Genomic DNA, 20,122 nt, shown 5'->3' on the forward strand with positions numbered 1-20,122 from the left:
CTCGCTGACTCACCAACGTCCATCTTTAAGATGGACGTTGTAAAAAACTCACAATGTTCATACGGTGTAGAATTTTTTTCAAAAAAAATCACATTTTAAATATCAGTTTTTTTTTTCATGTTCATGATCGTCTTAACCTAAATTATGAATATCTAGATTAAAAATCCATTTCTAAGATGGTTTAAGATGATGCCTGCATATTTATAGTATGAGTTGGCTGACTCATAGAAACCCCATCTCTTATTTCAATTTTTAAGATATTTTCTACAAAGAAACTATTATCTTTGGAAAATTGTTTCATGTAGGGGGACCATATTTCTACATTTGCGGTTCTCGAGGTATAAAACATCCATCTCAATGATGGACGCAAATTAGTGGTCCATTGTAAAACAATTGAAACGAATAGTCAACATTTCTTCTTAATAGAATTATTATTGATAATTTTAAAAATCTCTTTATTTTTTCATATGCATGATATCCATGTTAGATATTACATATCCTAAAAAATTAGGTAAGAAATCTATCTCAAAAATAAATTTTTAAGAGGTGGGTCGTTTCTACATGGACTTATAGAAAATGCCGTTCTTTATCTTTTATACATGGAATAAGATTATATAAAGTTGCAACCTTAAAATGTAGAATTATAGATGCATCTAAACAATGCATCAAAAAATGGTTGTTTTAATATTAAAAAAACCTCTAAGTGATTATCTTGACATCGAGATGTATGAATATGGAAAAAAAAAAAGATTTTGAGTCCAATAAATAGCGCATCTTGCAATATATTATCTAGACCGTCCATTGTCAAGATTTTCATATGTTCATAGATCTACTTGATTTTAACTATTTTTGAAGTTTATAATTTTATAATTAGATATAAAAATAAATTTTGAGATACTCCTAAAATTTTTTTAACCAAAATTTCAAATTATGATTAAATTTGGATGTATCTTAATTGGTTTGTTTAAGGTTGCAACTTTATATAGAAAACACACCTATTTTAAGTGGGTGTAGTTTGTATAAAGCTGGGGCTCTAAACAATCAAATTAAAGCCCATTTTCAGTCTCATAAAAGATAGTTTCAACGCTGGAAAGTTTTGTGATAGCTTTAAATTATATTTTCATCTTTAGTTATAAAATTTAAAATATAAAAAATAATATAAATCAAGTAGATATATGAAAACTTGAAAATTGACAGTTAAAAAATGCGTCGCAAGATGTACTATTTTCAAAACTTGAAATCTATTTCTTTCTAATGTCCATGTATCTTGATATCAAGATGATCAATTTGACAATATTTCGACATCAAAACAACCTCTTCTAGAGAAAGTTTCGGGGTAGGCTCTAATTTGATGGTTTAGAGCCTAGGCCCTATATCAACTTTTCCCATTGGGCTCTGTAAGTGTTAGATATAAGAAAAATAAATAAAAAGTGTTGTCAAGAGATTTGTGACTCACCCGGAGCCACTCAATTTGAGTGGGAATGATTTTGGTGGCTTGGGTTAAGCCACCAATCGGAGTTTTTTTTTTTTTTTATTTATAAAAAACTCTATTCACATATTTTAATTAAACCCATAAATATATGTATATTTATATTTATTGCAGTTTCACAGTCTGTGAACCATAAAACCCTTACTTCGCAGTGTGACTGTTGCTGAATGATCATCGATAACCCTGAATTCACACTTTTACAACAGCTGATTCAGCATCAAGAACCATGATTTTACGGTTATATGGTCGTTTATTTAGCATTCAAAACTGTAGAATTTCGTAGTTTTAGAGTATTTGAATAATAATCCAGAAGCCTCAATTTCTCATTTTACAGTCACTGAATCATCATCTAAAATCCGTATTTGTAAGTTCTTTGAATTTCTTAATCGGAACCCAAGTCCTTAATTCATAGCTTCACAATCTTAAAGTCGCTTAGTCATCTTAAAAAATGTCCAAACCCCTAATCTTACTCATGTACATATGCCAAATCATTACCGGAAACCTCATTGTTTCAGTTCTACAGTGCTGAAATGGTGCCCAAAATGGTAATTTTACAGTTTGACGGAGCTTAAATATCAACCTTGTTAACAAAAGATGCGGCATTGATGGTTCCACTTTTTAACTGCTTTTGAATGGTGGCAGGTGAAGAGGGTCGGCCATTGATGGGACCCCATGTTCTCACTTAAAACTCCAAAAGTGACGTAACTTTCGGCTTATATCCATGCCGATTGTCTGCAATCTCACAAGTTATGCGAAATTGGGGAGAATTTACTTGATTTACAGGCTACCTTCACGGTCTTTACGCTCCTATTCTAAAGCCTGTTTCTCCTCTGGTGAGCTTTTGTTCCTTCCTTTTCTTATTGCAAGCTTTTTGTTCTTGTTCTTTTTTTTATTTTTATTTTCTGTAAGCTTTTCCTTTTTTCTTTTGCCGATAGTTTTTTTCCTTTGATGTAAGCTATTTTTACTGAGAATTCTCTTGTTCATTTTCTATCATATAACCATAAGTTTATCTCGACTTCTCTTTAGACTGTGTAAGCCTCAAATTACAGCGATTTTACAGTTATAAAATCATGCCTCTCAAGATCATTTATCCCAATATTTTAAGAACATCTCAGTATCTTATTGAAGTTGGGCCTGCCGTTTCAAAAAGAAAAAGAAAAACTACTTGGGTGCTTGCTGGTCTCACTGTATTAAGTAGTATTTGAGGAGAGAGGAACAAGTAATTTTGCTCAAAAGGTTTGTTGGTTGAGAAGCTCATTTGCTGTTTGTAATTTGATATGATTTCTGATTAAAGCAAAGAAAGGAATTTGAAATTGGTTTTCCTGAACTAAGATGGGATTCCAGTTTGTGAAGTCTTGTTTCAAACAATTGCAAAACTGATTCTGGTTGAGATAACTGGGAAATTTGTGGCTGAATTTGACTGTATATGCATCCTCTTGACTTCAATCCTAAAATTCTTGATTCCATTACATAAAACAATTAAGAAAAAATTTTATCAAAAAAAAATTTAAGAAAAAGTTGTAAATTATGAGCACCAGCTGTTCTAGATGGCCTTCTGGTTCAGATGGTTGGGATTTTTTGTTTGATTTTCTGGGCTTTGCGGAAAGATGAAAAGTTCATTTATAAGGTGAATCACAGTTTTGATTGGGAATGCAGGGAGAAAATATCTTAATAAAGGAAAGTGAAGAATTTGTAGATAAGATTGGATATTATTTCTTAAGTTGTACAATAAAAGAGTTAATTCTGTCTTTACACCGAATGTAACGTCCCTTGGGGATCTGCTGAGAATTTTAATTCAAGTACCTGTATGTGTAAGCTCTTTGCATTTCAATGAAAGTTATTTAAGAGAAAACCAATATTTATTCATCGAAGAAAAGAGAATAAATTTGAATTTGCCCCTTCATGGATAAAAAAAAGAAGAGAATTCACCCCATTACTATTGCAGAAAATGTCCATAATTGTGAGTGCTTCATATTTTCACTTGTAGCAATATGAATTTTCCCAGTCTATCAGATGTTTTTTGCTCAGTTTAGAGGATTTTCAAATCTAATGATTAAATAACTTTCCCACACTCTGAGTTTAGTATTTAATTTTTGGATATCATGTGAAGTCTGACGTACAGGCTCCAAAACCAGATAACTAAAAGTCTGGGTGATGAATACTTTTGGCATTGATTCTTATTGTTTCTTACAGGAATACAAATTATATTTATCCTTTAGTGAACTTTGTGGACGGCAAAACATATCATGGAGAAATCTAACAGTAGAATACACAAGAAAATAATAATGACGAAAGCCAAAATGAATTATATCTATGCATCACCTTATCAGGAGAATGAAGATGAGTGATTCCAAGCTGATATTTGACACTTCCCTTTACCAGTGCCTTTGGTGCGGAAACATTTGCGAATCATTCTTGGCCACAAAATGAGGCAGCTTTGTGGTTCTGCTAATATTTTCTATCTAATGTGCAATGGAAGTAAATTTTCTACTTCCTTTCTTGCAAAACTAGTTTCAATGATTATATGATTAACTTCACCTTAAGGACTGTATGGTAATCAGGGTATATGCACTATTGGTGGATTAAGCACTAGTGTATTCTTCTTGAAAAGCTCGGCGAGTCCTTGAAACAAAAGTTGGCTTATGGACTTAATCTGTACAACATGGAAGGCCTAGCGCTCTGACTAATTCTCGCAATGGGTTATCAAATGTTGCATACCCTCATGCTCACTTATAAGATACATAACCAAAAAGTAGCTGAATCTTATGGTAGACCTTTATGTGTTTTGGAATTAATAAATGTCATTGCTTCAGACTTTATGGAGTATTGGGGCCAGTTGAAACCTTTGATAAAATACTCCAATGGAATTGTGTGCCTTCTATGTTTTGATGGACATCATCCCAAATTTATGTTGTTTTTATCAGTCTGGGTCCAGGAATTCCTTTAAAGGCTTGTAAAATCTGATGTCCAAAGGATCTGATTTGTCTGAATAAGCATTCTGAATTTATATTTTTATTTTACAGTAATTTGTGTCATTTTTTCTGATACACCCATTTTTGCTGATACTTCAGCATCGTTGTATGATACACCCATGGATATGATAAAAGCAACTACACACCTAACATCTGTGGCACATGAAAGAATTGCTGTGCGATTTGAAAAGAGAAGTCATAGTTATGGTCAACTCTTCTCTTCAGCTTGGCAGATATCCAACTTATTACAGGTAAGTTTGATTTGGGCACTGCATGAATTCTATGAAGAGTATATCTTTTATGTAATAAATTTTTACTTGCTCGATCTGCAAAATATTTAGAATTTTAAATTTCATAATTAGGTTTGAACGTGGTTTTTCAAGCCATCTTATGGTTTCCGACACCGGAACTACATCTTTTGGAAAATTTAGAAGTGGGGGTAAACTTATGTATGCACTCATTTATACGGCCGTGGGAGTATAACATCCTAAACGTAGAGACTAAACTTGAGAAAAGAAACTTTCATGTCATGCTTTATATGTGCCTTGGAAAAAAATTGTCCTAAGATTGAATGGAAGCATTCAATCTTTAGGTAGTACCTCACTTTGGATTCTTCGCCTCAACAGCCTCGAGATATTCTCTAATGAATGATACTTTCTTTTTGCTTTTATAGGATCTGCATTGATTACCTTCATTATATAGAAACTTCATTTGCTCAATTTTCTGGAGAAGTATCAGAAAAGTACCTAGAAAATGCACATAGGTCTTGCAGGTGATCTCCAAACTTGAAATACCAAGATGGTACCCGGAATTGTTAATCATTTCATGACCTCGTTAACTGGGGTCTAATTTTCAAGAAGTAAGTGAGAACAATAGGGAGTCATACATAAGTAAACAAGTTCAGGTACTGTCCTGATATTTCAAGTTTGTGCATTACCTATATAATCTTTCCAGGTGTGCTGGTAATGTTCTGATATATCCACTTTTTCCTGAGAGAAGAATTAAGTTTATGGTTCATTTTACTTTATCAAAAAAAAAAAGGGTTTATGGTTCATGTTTGGAGATTGTTAGGCCTCTGATGATTGCATGATCAGTATTACCTCATTTCATTGCTTACAAGTCACAAATAGTTTGTTCTGCCATAAACGAAACTGATTGGCACATTGTGCCTTCATTTAGGCATTGAAAGTAACAACTACTGAAAAATCATTTCAGTCAATGCAAGTTGCTCAAGGAAAAGGATATCTTGATGGAGCACGAGTAGGTATCGTGGCAAAACCCTCTGCCGAATTTGTCGCAAGTATGTTGGGGACCTGGCTTGGAGGTGGAGTGGCTGTTCCCCTTGCGCTTAGCTACCCAGAAGCTGAACTCTTTCATGTGATGAATGACTCGGTTTGTTCTGTATTCCTCGCACATTTTCAGGTTTTAGGAACTTAAGCGAAAATACATGAATGGTCTCAAAATTCATAATGAATAGTTTCTGAAATGAGCTTGTTAATTATCTGAATGACATCTGTGGATGGATATGAAATAAATTCCTATTTAGGAATACATGCATTGTTCTTTCTCCAACTTCTATTTTCAAAAGATGATGTTAGTGGCAATCTATTGACTGTTAACTTGGGGCTGTGAATACTTATAATCCAGAAATATAGGTGACTGATCAGTTATTTTTGAAATGACATTTTTTTACTAGAATATAATTTGGTGGAAGGGTGATATAGGACTATCTCAATCTGTATCAACTCATGTCATGTCAAATAGATTAGGGGCTTGTTTCAGAACCTAGATAACTATGATACAGATTTGGGAGATCTTTTATGGGTTTCTTGATTAATTGCACTTGTGTTTCCTACTATCCATAGCATTGAATAAGTAAGAGCCAGAAGCATAACAGAACACCATGCCATGTAATGACCACAAAGAAAGTTCTATAAATCTTTGATATGTAGGATGTTTCTGTCCTTCTAAGCACTGAAGATCACGGAGAGCTTATGGAGAATGTTGCTTCTAAGTGTTCTGCACATTATTCTCTCATCCCCTGTGTTCCGAGTAATTCATCAGATAGTGGGGTCCATGAGGCCTCTGGAGCAGTAGAAGTGGGTAGCCTCACTGCCCTGTGGGACCATTTGAAGAAAACAAAAGCTGCAAAAGGTGAGATTCTTTTTGACGAATTTATGTTTCTCACTTATCAAAAGAGGGAAAAAAAGAAGTGGTGGCCTTTGTTGGGCACCTGAGGACTATGAGGGCTATTTTGGATGTGTAGGAGATGACCCTGCATTGATTGTCTATACAAGTGGCACAACAGGCAGGCCTAAGGGTGTTGTTCACACGCATGATGGAATTAAAGCGCAGGTAATGTTGGTTCGATGCCATCAAATGTTATGAATTGACTCTTAATATGTGGAATTTATGTAGTATGTAATATGTTCGTTAGGATTCCTAAATATGTTTGTTAAGATCTGTATGCACATTTTTTTCCTATTTTCATCATCATCAATTGCTTACACATTGACAAGCATAAATTTATGGATGAGTATTCTTATGTTAGGTTTTTTTAGTCAATAAGTAGTTCCAGGAACATATGTTCGATGCCAATGAGTGAAAATTTTTTAGGGAAATATTTAAAAAACATGGAAAGAAACAGAGAGGAATAGTGTGAAAGTAAAGAAATGAAATGAAGATGGTTTTGGAATTTGACTTTATCAATATACTGATCTTATTTTACAATCTTACCAGTCATTCATCTTTTCTCTTGTTCTGAGAACTATATTATGTATTCTTATAAGTAATAGTTATTTGCAGAGCTGTTGAAAGCTATGCAACATGAACACATGTCCAGGGCTGTTACAGCCACCTGTCAACACTCTAAGGACAAGATATGCATGTCTAACACTTAAACAAGTACTTAAAAAAGTAGCCACTTCTACATGACTTTTAATGCTGAAATTTTACCATGAAAGTCTTTTTGTCCCCACCAATGTTACCCAGGCACGGCATAATGTGTCTGATGTCACATGTCGACACCTCAAGATACGTCTTAAAGAAAACTGTTGTTGGTTGAGCCTCAGGATTGGAACTCACGACCCCTTATGGTAGACCATGTGGTAGTGAATGTAATACTAAAACTTTTGTTATATAATACAAAGGGTACAATAACAAAGGGTGTCACTTTTGAGGTTCGAAGTGCTTACCTTCCTACAAAAGGGGCGGGATCAAGTTTGTAGATAAAGTATCAAAATTATATTTATAACTATTTTATATTATAAATTATGCATATGCATGGACGTGTCTTGCTGTACTCCAATTTTTGTGTGACACACTAGATACTTAGACATGTGTTGGTGCCTAGGTAACAGTGCCACTCACCCCCTAAATAATGTATGGAAGTGTCATGTCTAAAAGGCCAATTTCAGGGGGTTGGCATTTCTAACACATGTATGTGTGTTAGATGATAACGCTTGGGGCCATGCACTTATAACATAGGGTGGAAGTTAACATGGCATATAGAGGATTGCTATCCTTAGCTCACAAAAAAATTATGATTTTAAACATTTGGTGTTTCTGATTTTAGAGGTTATTAAAGAAAAGAATGAAACATAATGTAGTTGCATAACAGGGAGTTGGTTTGGCGATGTGGCCCGAAGTTTTTAACTAAGGGAAAACTTAATATACTTCCCCACCCATATATGTTTTTCCTACATCCCCATCTCCCAGCCCTCCGATTTTGAACGGATGGCTTCAGCCATAATGTCACAAGTGAGCTACTGGCCGTTTGATCTAAATCTGACATCTTAGAGTATTTTATTCTTAACTTTTGTTCTACAAATCATATGAATATGAAATTTGGTACGTGTCATCATCTTAGTGGGGCGCACCTAAAAAATATTAAAATAATATTTTAAAAAATAAAATAACCAAAAGACCGTTGAAACTTTCAGGGGTATTTTGGTTATTTTATTCTTAATAGTATTTTATTTTATTAAGAATATATTTTTAAAAATGTTTTGCAGGTGGGAGGTTAAGAGAGAAGTGGACGCCCCAAATTTAGTATCCAAATGTTCTGTAGAAAAATTAAAAAAAAAATAGTGTATAGGTGTGACTTTGGGATTGGGGTCATCTCAGCCATCCATTCAAATCAGACAGTTGGGAGATGAGGGATGTAGGAAAAATATACATGGGTGGGGAAGTATAGTAAGTTTTCCCTTTTACTAAATAGAGACATACACCAGCTTTAATTCTTGGTTAAAGTTCTAGATCATCTAAGCAAGTGTAATGAATAAATTGGAACAAGTTTTGCAATTTACACTAGTTACTAATCAATATACGTTTGACATGTCATGATACCTAAAGTCTGCATCGTTCTTATGAACTGTATGGGAGAGCTTGCATTTGATTCCTCTACAATTTATTCCTCTAGTTAGAAATAGTGCTTAAGTAAATTGATGACTTATTCAGGCATCATTAGATCTTCAAAATCACTTGTAGTATGGTTACTTTCTTAACCTCTGCTTCATCAATACATAATTCTATTTTCCTAGTCAATAGTTTAGCTTTACACTCCAATGATTTCACTTTCTCATGTGCAGGTCCAAATTTTGACAGAGGCATGGGAGTATTCATCTGCTGATCAATTTTTGCACTGCTTACCACTACATCATATCCATCATTTGAGATTTGTTACAAATTCAAACTAAACTTTATTAATTTGGCAAATATTTGAAAGTTGTAATGGACTACCTGTTCCCTGAATGTGCCATTCACTCTGCTGAACCAACCTTGACTCTCTATGCTACATGTGCATGGTCTTTTCAATGCTTTGCTTGCCCCTCTTTATGCAGGAGCTGCGGTAATTACTTTCTCTCCCTTCACAGTTGTTTCTTTTCGTGAGAACTCTTTTGGTTATGAATTCATTTAATCTCTCTTAGTAAGGCTTTTCTGAGATGTCGGGATTATGTTCTGGGTGCAATGGAATAATATTTGTACCTGGTGCCTTTGAAGGTTGAGTTCCTGCCGAAGTTTACTGTAAGAGGGATCTGGCAGAGATGGCGAGAATCATACCCAAGAGATGGAAGTAAAGCTGATGATGCTATCACTGTGTTTACAGGAGTAAGTGGTGTCTGCAAATTATCTGCATGTGGGTCTTCATGATTGAAGTCTCCTATTTCTATTGTTTACTGGCATAATTTTATTTGTAACTTGAGTCCTGATAGGATTTAGTTGATGGTTGAGCATTAACTATTGACTAGATGATGCAGATCAAGATCAGATGGATTCAGTACTTTTTTATTCTTCTCAATTTTTTGTGGACTTAATTATTATTATTATTGTTATTATTTTTATGAGTGTGCTTCTAATTTTTAGAAATAGGATTAGTATGGTTTTTTTTGGTTAGTTGATAAAGGCCTTTTTTTTTAAAGTACATTTTTTTTGGGAGAGGATTGAGTTTGATTAATTTCAAAAGATTAGATCTGTTGAGTCTATCTTTTGCTAGGTCTTTGGAAAGTTTATGTTCTAATTTCAATAGAGTCTATCTTGGTTGGGAATTTAGTTGATCATTTGCATCGGTGAATTGCACCATATCCAAGCAGCTACTGGAAAAATTCTGATGTTCTTACGTATGAGGGTAGGCCTGAATGACTACTAATAGCTTCGAAATCAAGTTTATCATCATCATCGTCATCATCATCATTACTTTTATTGTTATGATTTATCATTATGATATAAATGGCTTTGATAACAAACTTGAATATATTTTGAGGTAGTTTGTCCCCTGCCTCACTCTACTTGTTTAATGTAAGTAACGGGTTCTTTTCCTTCTTATCGAGTAACCACCATCCCTGCATTGTTTTTGGGTAAGATGACAATCTAATGGAAACATCTCTCTTCTTATAATGAAACATTTTCTTGGTTTTGATGATGCTTATCTTAATCCTATGACTGTTGCAGTTTTCACTCCTCATGTTTGAATGATATTTTTCTTTTTTAGGTTCCAACGATGTATACTAGATTAGTACAAGGATATGGAGGGATGGATGCTGAATCACAAGCTGCATCTGCATATGCTGCACGCCAGTTACGACTCATGGTAAAAGTCTACAAGTTCTCCCTTACATTTTGTGGTATATATTTTCTCGTATTCATGTAACATAGGCTTATTTCTTAGGGCAAGATTCCTTTTGAAATTCATTTCTAGTCATATGGTAAAATTCGACAATTTCTCTCTTACATTACTTTTTGCAATATTTCTAGTATGATAAGTTGCTTTTTGTGGGATATGTGTTCTCATTTTCCCGTAAAGACTAATGCCTATAGGCTTATAGCAAGATGCCTTTTGAAATTCATTTCTACAATTTAGGAATAAGTAATTAGAATTTCACTGCATAAAACATATGTCCTCTTTATTTATTTGTTGGAGTATTACATTGGAATGCAATATTCCCTGCATTTTGGTTCATGCCAAGGTTTCAAAAAATGCTAGGCGGCCGGCCTGGCACTCAGCACCCAGGCAGTGCCCAGAACGTCAGACGCCCTGCAGTACAAATTCTTTAGATATATTTATAGATGTGTTGTCTCAACGCATATATGCTATTTTGTGTCAATTTCGTAATTTATTGCATTTGAAAATATTATAACATACATTTTTATATACAAGCATATGGCATATCTCATGTTGAGGATACACTTGTTCAAAATTTCAAAATTGAAACCATACAAAATTTAAAAGTCTTATATGCTATGTATTAGTAATAGTATCCAACTCTCCATATTCCATAATAACATGTACTCCAAGTCTCCAACTCTCCAAGTCTTCAACAAACTTACAAAAGCATAAAACCAAACAACAAAATAGTCTAAAAAGGCGAAAAGTCTAACATCCAAATGTCTAAAAGATTGAGGGCTTATGGAAGTGTTCTTTTAACTTTAGGGGTTGAAAATAACCCCCATGACCTATTTAAGGGGTCAAAATTACCCTCTTTGCCTTTTTGGGCATCTTTAAAAATCGAAAAAAGGCCCACGTCCCTGAGTAGGTGCCCAGGTACATCCCCCCAGAATGGGGCGCCCAGGTCTAAGCGTGCGGTCAGAGGTGTCTTGGGTGCCTAGGCTCTGGCGGGCCGTTGTTTGAAACCTTGTTTCATCCACTGTTTCTCATAAACTCCATAAATATGTATGAAGTACTAATTTATGCCCCTATCTCTATGTTCATCAAATGCGATGCTTCATGCAACATTTTCTTTTACAGTTTTGTCATGAGAATTGTTTGATTTGAAGTCCCCATTAATTGGAGTTCTTTTGTCGGACATCAGTGTGCCTTGTTTCCTTTGTGCCCTTTCTTGGTAGCTGATCTTTTTATAGCTTGCCAAGTGATATGGATGAAGTTGGCGTTATTTGTGTGATGGCTTGTGCGTTGCATTCATAAGTACCAACTTCATCCACTCTTTTAAGGGGATAGAGGACTTAGGGCCATATTAACTGACTTTGGATTTAGAAGCAAATCCATGAACCATCAATTGGTGCTCAGGTTTGGTGGCTTGATCTCTTGCGAGTGGCATGTCTCTTATCCTCTCTTTTTTGTTTTTATTTTTTATTTTTTTACTTTAATTTTGTTGGGTGGTTGGGGGTGGGGGGGGAGACGGGATAGTTCTGTATGGAGTGTAGCATTGCAATCGTCAGCAACTGTACTATCAATCCTAGCCCAATTCCTAACATGCCTTGCCAATGAATTTTTGGCCAACTGGGGTGTTATATCTGTGGCCTAAACTTTGGGGTGCATTGTGCTTGCAGTTTATGAATACCTCTTAATAGACTTTTATCTTCTTTTGAAGAAAAAAATAATTAGAAATATCAGATGAGATTGATCATCCCTACTAAATTTGTTCGTTCTCAGCTTCACATCACTTATCTATTTATGTATTGACTTACGTACTCCTTCAACCTTTCTCATTGTTCTGTTTCTGAGCTTATTTTCTGACTGTGAAATTTTTTTAAAAAAGAATGACTAGAATCAACTGAAGTGACGCGTTATTATGGTGTTGGTTCAGTAGTCGTATTCAAATAGTCTGAGTTGTTTTTTATCATCATTCCTACAAAAGATGGCAGTGGTTCTGTTATTCATTACACTCAAATGTGTTGATTTAATTCTTTGTGATTTTCTCTTGTCAAGATAAATCAAGTAGTTCCTTTTGCCTCCTAAATGTTTATATGGTTGAATTGGCTTGCTATATAGTTATCATTTGGTCCAAATGACCTTTTCAGATGTGTGGTTCCTCAGCACTTCCTTTGCCTGTGATGAAACAATGGGAAAATGTAACTGGTCATTGCCTTTTGGAACGCTACGGAATGACTGAGGTAGGTCATGCTTCCTCTTCGGCATTTATGTAGTGTACATTTTGATATCTTTGCGGTTTATATTCTTATATCATGTTTATCTCTTTTTGTTTTCATATTATTTTAAGTGTTTTTTACCTTTGTAACTCTTAAATCTTTAATTAGTTATCGTATGTGTGATAATATACAGTTTGGCATGGCTTTATCAAACCCTTACAGAAGCGCGCGAAAAGGTGGCACTGTTGGCAAACCACTCCCTTATGTGCAGGTTAATTCAAATTCTTTTAGAAGAGATGTACGGATGTCCATTTTTAACTTCTATGTATATTATTATTTATAGTTTTGTTTATGACAATATCTTGTGACTGTTTATAGGTCAAAATTCTTGCAGAGGAAGGGAGCGAAAATGCTGCTACGGCTGAGGGTGAGCTTGCTGTTAAAAGTCCCTCACTTTTCAAGGAGTACTGGAATAAGCCTGAGGTTCTTTCTACTTCCCTTTGAGTAGAAATGCAATTTATGATCCAATTTCTTGTCCTATTATTATGGATATTTATCTCATACCAATTTTTTAATGTGTTTCATGAGGAATAATGATATTCAGACTTAGTTATGCTAAAACATTAATGTTTTAAACTTGGCTTGGGCCGACTTTGCTCGGGCCTCGGACTCGGCCTTAGCCTGAGCCAAGTAACTCGGCCAACTTCAATTGGACACGGCTGAGTCCTGTATAGGGATAAAATTTTCCCACTAACTCAAAAAAAAAAAAAGTTAATTTTTTTTTAAAATGATAAAAATAGCAAAATCGAAAGTAAGTAAAAGAACCATTAAACACTTATAGAAGATGCCAGAGTATATAAAATGTGGATTATTGAAAATTTTGATTAATACCTTGAAACATTTTAGAAAAATAAAAAAGAGTAAAAGAAAAAAAAAGGTTCATGTAGCTAGAAAAGTATCCAAATCATCATAAGAACCATAAAAATCATATAACAATATATTTCTAAATCATATTATAGTGATTTGGAACAAAAAATATGTTTTCCTGTTCCCCCCCCCCCCCCCAAGTTTTAAATCTAGGCGAGTTGCATAATTATAATTGCCTCGGTATAGACTAACCCATTGTACTCGACCGATTCGTGAAACACTTAAAAAATTACTAAATTTGGACTCTCTAACTTATAGGAAATCTGTGATGGTTACCAGTTGATGAGATAATAACAAGGTATTGGTTACCTAAAGATATGGTGGAATTCAAATAGAATGATGATGATGACCATTATGAAAATAATGCCTCTTCGTACTCTACTGTGAGTGAAGTAAGAGTGCACAACTAGTTTATAAATTATTGTAAAAGTGGTTCTGTAAAGGTATAGTAGTTAGGTGTTCCTTTAATTTAATATCCGATTGAATTATTTTTCGAGATAAAACATTATCTATTTGCCATATGACAGGCAAATAACTTCCTAATTGGAATTAGATATTCCAACTGTAGGGTTAGAGCCTTCAGTTGTTTTGGGATGTAACTTAGATCTTTGCTAATGGGTTACAAAGGAATCTCAACTACTGTATACTGTGGAAAATACTCAATTATAATCCTACACCTACCCTTCTTAGCTGTTCTGGTTTTTGTAAGTTGCATGTGTTGAGCATAGTTAGCAAGTCGGGGAATAATAAAATATTGACAGACCAAAATATCTGCGATAAATCGGTTTTATTTAAAAAAGTTGGAGGAAAAAATCGGTTCAAAAATATGGATCGTCAAAAAATAAGGTAAGTTATAGAATTGTGAATATTTCAGATTTGGTTAAAAAATGTAGTTAAAAAAATCGGATATGTAAAGATGACACAATATAGGATTATGATTTGCAGCTATTGTATAGATATATTAAAGCTGTTAAACACTACTTTTATCGCCTTACTAGTGTCATTAGAGAAATACTTGACAATGTTTTGTTGAAAGTTCAATAAATCCAGCAACAATGCTTACTCTATTGTCACAGCACAAAATATATCATAGATTTATTGGGAGCATAAAATGAAATAGCAACAACAATACTAAACACAATAACTAATTTGCAAATAACAAGAACTGTAAACCAAGGCATAAGATTATTTTTCAAAAAATAAAATAAAAAAACTCCCTCAATATAAGATTGTAGTTAATTAGGAAAAACACGAAGACCCAAATATGTAAAATAGTGGTCCATCCAAAAGATTATGTTTTATACACCAATGAAATAAAAAATAAAAATAAAATATAAAATTAATTAAACTTCTCTATGCATAAAAAACAAAATGCTTAAGCCAATTTGAATATCGCACTGAATTCCTAGCTGCCTAAATCTTTAGTATCATCGAATATCGTTCTTGTTCTGTAAAAGGACATTTTGGGTTTAAAGCAAAAAAGTAGATTTTTCGTTGGGTTACTCTTCTTCTAATTCTAACTATTATTTTGAGATATGCGATTGTTTTAGTTACTTTTTTTGGGGGGGAATATATTGCTTGTATTTTTTCGTGCACTTTTTTAAGGGAACTCATTGGTGAAACATTTAATGGAATTTTTTATTGAATCAAGATTCTTAATTTACTCCCATTGTTAATGTACTTATCTTTAAACCAAATTTCAATAATATCAAGTTAATGAATAAAGTTAGAGGGAGGAATTTTTTTGAAATTTTTTTTGAAAAAAGATAAAATGCAGATTTATATGGGTACTATTAAAAAAATGCAGTTTTTTGAAAATATTTTGAAAAACTCGGAGATCTTAATGGATTTAAAAAAATCGGAGATTTTTTGAAAAAATTGTGTTTTAAACGGGGACTTGCTAACTATGGTGATGAGCCTTCAAAAGCATAGAGATTGAAAGATGAAGCATAACTTAAGATACCACATTCATTCTCCAAAAAAAAAAAAGGATACCACATTTACTTCTATATGCTTAGGTAAACCTTGACCTTGACAGCTTTGCCTAAGTTGCATACTTGTTGGTTCTCATCTGCCAATTATTTTAGGTAACCAAGGAATCATTTGTGGATGGTTTTTTCAAGACTGGAGACTCAGTTACAATAGATGACGATGGATACTACATAATTTTGGGCCGTAAGTGGAATTTGTGCTTTAAAGTGTATGATTTTGGTAATATAAAATAAGATACACTAGTATGGTGTTGATTTGGCCTCCTAAACAATGGCCCTGTTTCCTAATTACTTTGGAATTTTTGCCCTTTACCTGTATGTTTTTTTTGTAAAACTGGTATTTCATGTTTAAAAAAAGAGATTAGATGGTCAAATTGGTGAACTTAGTCTATCAAAGATTAATTGAAACTGGAAGATAAAGCTTTCTGTGAGGTTTACATTTTTTGTGACAGTTCTTCCTAGATTAGGCAGTCGAGAAGCTGATACTAGTAAAACAATACCTTTCTCATGCCACAAAGTTTCAGTTTTTGTATCAATCTGCCTTGAGAGTTTCTACAGTAATTACTTATTTCTTTGATCATTTGCACTTTTTTCATGTGTCTCGAGGTTAGATTGTGGTAAATAACATTTTTTGCCTGATGACGTAGGTACAAGTGCTGATATCCTGAAAGTTGGTGGATATAAACTATCAGCATTGGACATCGAAGCAGCAATATTAGGGGCAAGTACTTTTTCGTTGTTTCCTAATATGAGGGTGGATGTGGAGCCAACATTTCTCTTGAGGAACCCTAGAGCTTTCTTCTCTAATGTGTAATACTGATTAGAGACATGTGATGGAGTGATTTCTCTTTTTAAGGAATGTCCAATAGATCTTTTTAAATAATGTATGAGGGAGGGAGATTTGAGTCCTTCCATCACCAAGTTTAGTTCGAGTCAATTGATATGTTAAGAATATCATTTGTGTGTATTTCGTGAGAGTAACACTATGATCATATGGTAGATATGAAGTATATGAATTGTAACCTGTAAAGAGCGGGAATCTGGAAGAAAACTTATCTGTACGAATATGCTAGAGAGAGAGAGAGAGAGAGAGAGAGAGACCCCAAAGGTGGTCCCACGCTCTTCATACCCATCCATCATCTCATCAAATGGTCATACGATCCCATGAGTTGCAGTTTTTATGTTGTCCTTTGGACAATAGTATATACTTTGCCTTTGCTGGCTTATTATTGAGATTTACCACTGAAAGTTTGGTATTTTCAGCATCCGGATGTGGCTGAGTGCTGCATACTGGGTTTACCGGATCAAGATTACGGGGAAGTTGTTTGTGCCATTATTGTACCTGAAGCTGGTGCAAAGGCAAAAGCTGATGAAGAATCTCGACCTGTTATGACCCTTGAACAGCTTCAGACTTGGGCTAAAGAAAAGCTTGCTCCTTATAAGGTTTGTCCATGATTTATTTTTCTTTGTTTTTTTTTATTCTGTTTTGAATTTTAATTTTGTTTCTTGTAATATGTGTTCTATAAAATAAAGTCGATGGAAGGGTGGCAGATGAAGTAATCTTCCTTGCTTCGAAGTGTACTTCGAATTTGGACAGTAATTTCTGAATAGTTGAAAAACAGGGGCTCTATCTAAATGCCTGATGCTTCTTATGTCTCATGGAAACATGTCTCTTTGTATGCTTGATGAGAGAGAGAGAGAGAGAGATGTGCTTTTTGTAACATGTGTTCATGGCTTTTGAAGAGAGAGATGCGCTTTTTGTAACATGTGTTCATGGCTTTTGAAGAGAGAGAGAGGTGCTTTTTGTAACATGTGTTCATGGCTTTTGATTCTCTCAGATACCAACTAGATTACTTTTATGGGAGTCGCTCCCCCGAAATGCAATGGGAAAGGTACAGTTCCTCACTTGCCTCCAACATGCGTACTGCCATATCCTTGTTTCATGGGGAGGTTCACCATACTACATGTATTATATATATTGTTTGTGCGCTAAATGTTGGTCTCCACTATCTGCTTTCACTGACGGATGGTGGAGATGAACTGTTCAGGTACTGATGCCCATTCTACATTATCAGTCATTGATAATGGATGGTCAAGACTATATGCAGTATGCAAAGAATATATTTCATGTAGTATGTTTTATGGTCCTCTTCTCTAATTTTTTTTCCCTTTCTTTTGTTAAAGTTCACATTGTTTTCATTTTTTTCACTGAATTTTCATGCTGGTGGCAAATACACAGGTGAACAAGAAAGAGCTCAAGAAACTATTGGATCACTGATTGCCAAACTTCACTCCACTTGAAAGATGCTAAAAATATAATGCAGTGCAACCATATTTTAGCGATGTTTGTGTATGTAGTTGTGTTTATAGTAGTCAATTTGTTATAATTCATGGTCAATTTGGATCCACAGATTAATGCCATTTGTTGGTGTAAATGTTAAATTGGCCTCATTTTTGGCCTGCAATGTATTAATAAGCTCTTTGAGACAAAGCATGCATGAAACAACAGACTTGGAGAATTCTTATAAAGAAGTATGCTGTGTAAGTGGCATCTTATGCATAAAGCGAATTGCCCGAGTCAGCTCTGATCAGGGGGTTCCCCGACTCTAGATGGTCCCAAACTGGGCAGTACACTGTGAACCGTCTGGTTCAGTGTATGGACTCGGGTGATTCTTAAGCTGGGGGTGTTTTTTTCTTTTTTTTTTTATGATTCTCCATTTTCCAGTCGTGTATTCTGAGATCTGACGATTGGTGAGTATGCACCTGATTCTTCGTTTTTTAACATTGGTCTCCGTAAATTTTGGTAATAAAAGACTATGTATGATCCGCTGCTCTTTAACAAATCGTACGGTGATTTCTCTTGCTCAAACCCAAAACACTACCTATCAGATGTGGATGTGAAAATGTGGCCATGGCTGCTAAATTTATTGCTATTCTTTGTATACTTTTCCTTTTAGTATTTGTATTCTGTTTTTAAAATTATCATTTATATTCTCTCTCTCTCTCGCTGCTTAACTGGAAAACGACCCAAAATTTAAAGGGATAACTGAATTTTGCCTGGTTCAGAAATTAGGGAAAACTTAAATCAGAATTTCAGTTTTTAAGTGTCAAACTCGAAAGGAGAGAATATCCAATGAAATTAAGAATAAATGTGAAAAAGGAAAGAACTGTATACCGATATATTGGGAAATTATTGTAAATATTGTTAATATTTGAAATATTAAAACATGAGCAAGCTTTTTATGCTTCTTCTACAGCATAAAACTTATATACTTCTCTTTATCTAACCCTCTATTTTGAATGGAGGGCTAAGATTGTCCCAATCACAATGTCATATTTCTAAACTATTTTTTTAAATTTTTTTTTTTTTATAAACTGTTTTGACACCAAATTTTGGATGTCCAATCCTCTATTAAATTTGCACTAGCGAAAAATATAAAAAAAAATATTTTCAATAAAATAAAATGATCAAATACCTTTGAAAGATTCAAGGGGTATTTTGGTTATTATATTTTAAAGAAATTTATTTTTAACATTTTTTATAGGTGCGTCCCAATGAGAAGATTGCATTTACCAAATTTTATATTCATACAATTTGTATAAAAAAAAACTAAAAATAAAATACTTTGAGATGTCGGATCTAAGATCAAACGGTGATTGGCTCTCTTGATCAAAATTGGATGGCTGGATGGTAGGGGAAGTATAGAAACCTATCCCTTAAAACATATCCAACGGTTTTCATGCTTGATGCTCTTCTTTTTCTCTTTTTTTTTGTTTATTATTTTTCCCAAAATAACCTCTGCCAGGTCCTTTCTTTATTAGAGCGAGGGACGGGTTTAAAATTTTGAGTTCTTGGCTTTATTCTATACCAACCATTTCTAGATCATCTCACTTTGTGTTTTGTTCGTGAATGACTCTAAGTTCTAACCTCTTGTGTAACATATTTTTTTGGAGTGAAGGACTAGTTCAAAATAACATATCATTAAAGGTATAGCTTTTAATAGAATAGAATGGTGAATTAGGATTTGTGTAGTTGATCCCACTTAATTGAAAAAAGCTTATAATAACTATGGACTAATTCAGAATTGGGAGTGCTAAAAATTGATCTTTTACTTGAGAAAAAAACAAGTGAACTGGTGCAGAACTTGAATTTTTGTTCTGGTTATTCAGTTAAAAATTAAAGTGTGCCAAAGTCATTTGGCAAGAAAGAAATTGTAGATCGAAAGAATGGAAGAAATCATTCGAAAGGGTTCAAAGGAAGACAACATGGAAGATTAAAAATTGGATATACGATACCGCATTTGTTCCATCCAAGGTTGAATGCGAAAGAATCGTTTATAGAAGATGGAGAATCGAATTCTTGAGCATAGTTGAATGTCTTGAGTATGTAGTACAAGTTTGTTTTGTTGTGTGGCAAT

At 34.1% G+C, this 20,122-nt stretch overlaps 1 protein-coding gene across 3 annotated transcripts; it reads left to right on the forward strand.

The window, feature by feature from the left end:
- The first annotated feature begins 2,204 nt into the window (after window positions 1–2,204).
- LOC18426654 (putative CoA ligase CCL8) lies at window positions 2,205–18,195 on the forward strand. 3 transcript variants are annotated; one of them, XM_088866693.1, is made up of 17 exons: window positions 2,205–2,322; window positions 4,561–4,712; window positions 5,641–5,853; window positions 6,414–6,615; window positions 6,728–6,816; window positions 9,051–9,119; window positions 9,257–9,310; window positions 9,463–9,570; window positions 10,451–10,549; window positions 12,718–12,810; window positions 12,980–13,057; window positions 13,165–13,269; window positions 15,801–15,888; window positions 16,352–16,425; window positions 16,968–17,147; window positions 17,543–17,596; window positions 17,944–18,195. In XM_088866693.1, the coding sequence occupies exons 1-17, from the start codon at window positions 2,211–2,213 to the stop codon at window positions 17,980–17,982; spliced, it is 1,809 nt and encodes a 602-aa protein (XP_088722819.1). In that variant the 5' UTR covers window positions 2,205–2,210; the 3' UTR covers window positions 17,983–18,195. The 3 variants fall into 3 exon arrangements, 2 of the variants coding, with proteins under 2 accessions (XP_088722819.1, XP_088722820.1); XM_088866694.1 differs by having other exon boundaries at window positions 5,677–5,853; XR_016055554.1 differs by lacking the exon at window positions 15,801–15,888.
- Window positions 18,196–20,122: the final 1,927 nt, after the last annotated feature.

Source organism: Amborella trichopoda, chromosome 5 (assembly GCF_054954075.1).
Source record: "Amborella trichopoda isolate Santa Cruz 75 chromosome 5, AtrichopodaSantaCruz75HAP2 v2.0, whole genome shotgun sequence".
Taxonomy (NCBI): domain Eukaryota; kingdom Viridiplantae; phylum Streptophyta; class Magnoliopsida; order Amborellales; family Amborellaceae; genus Amborella; species Amborella trichopoda.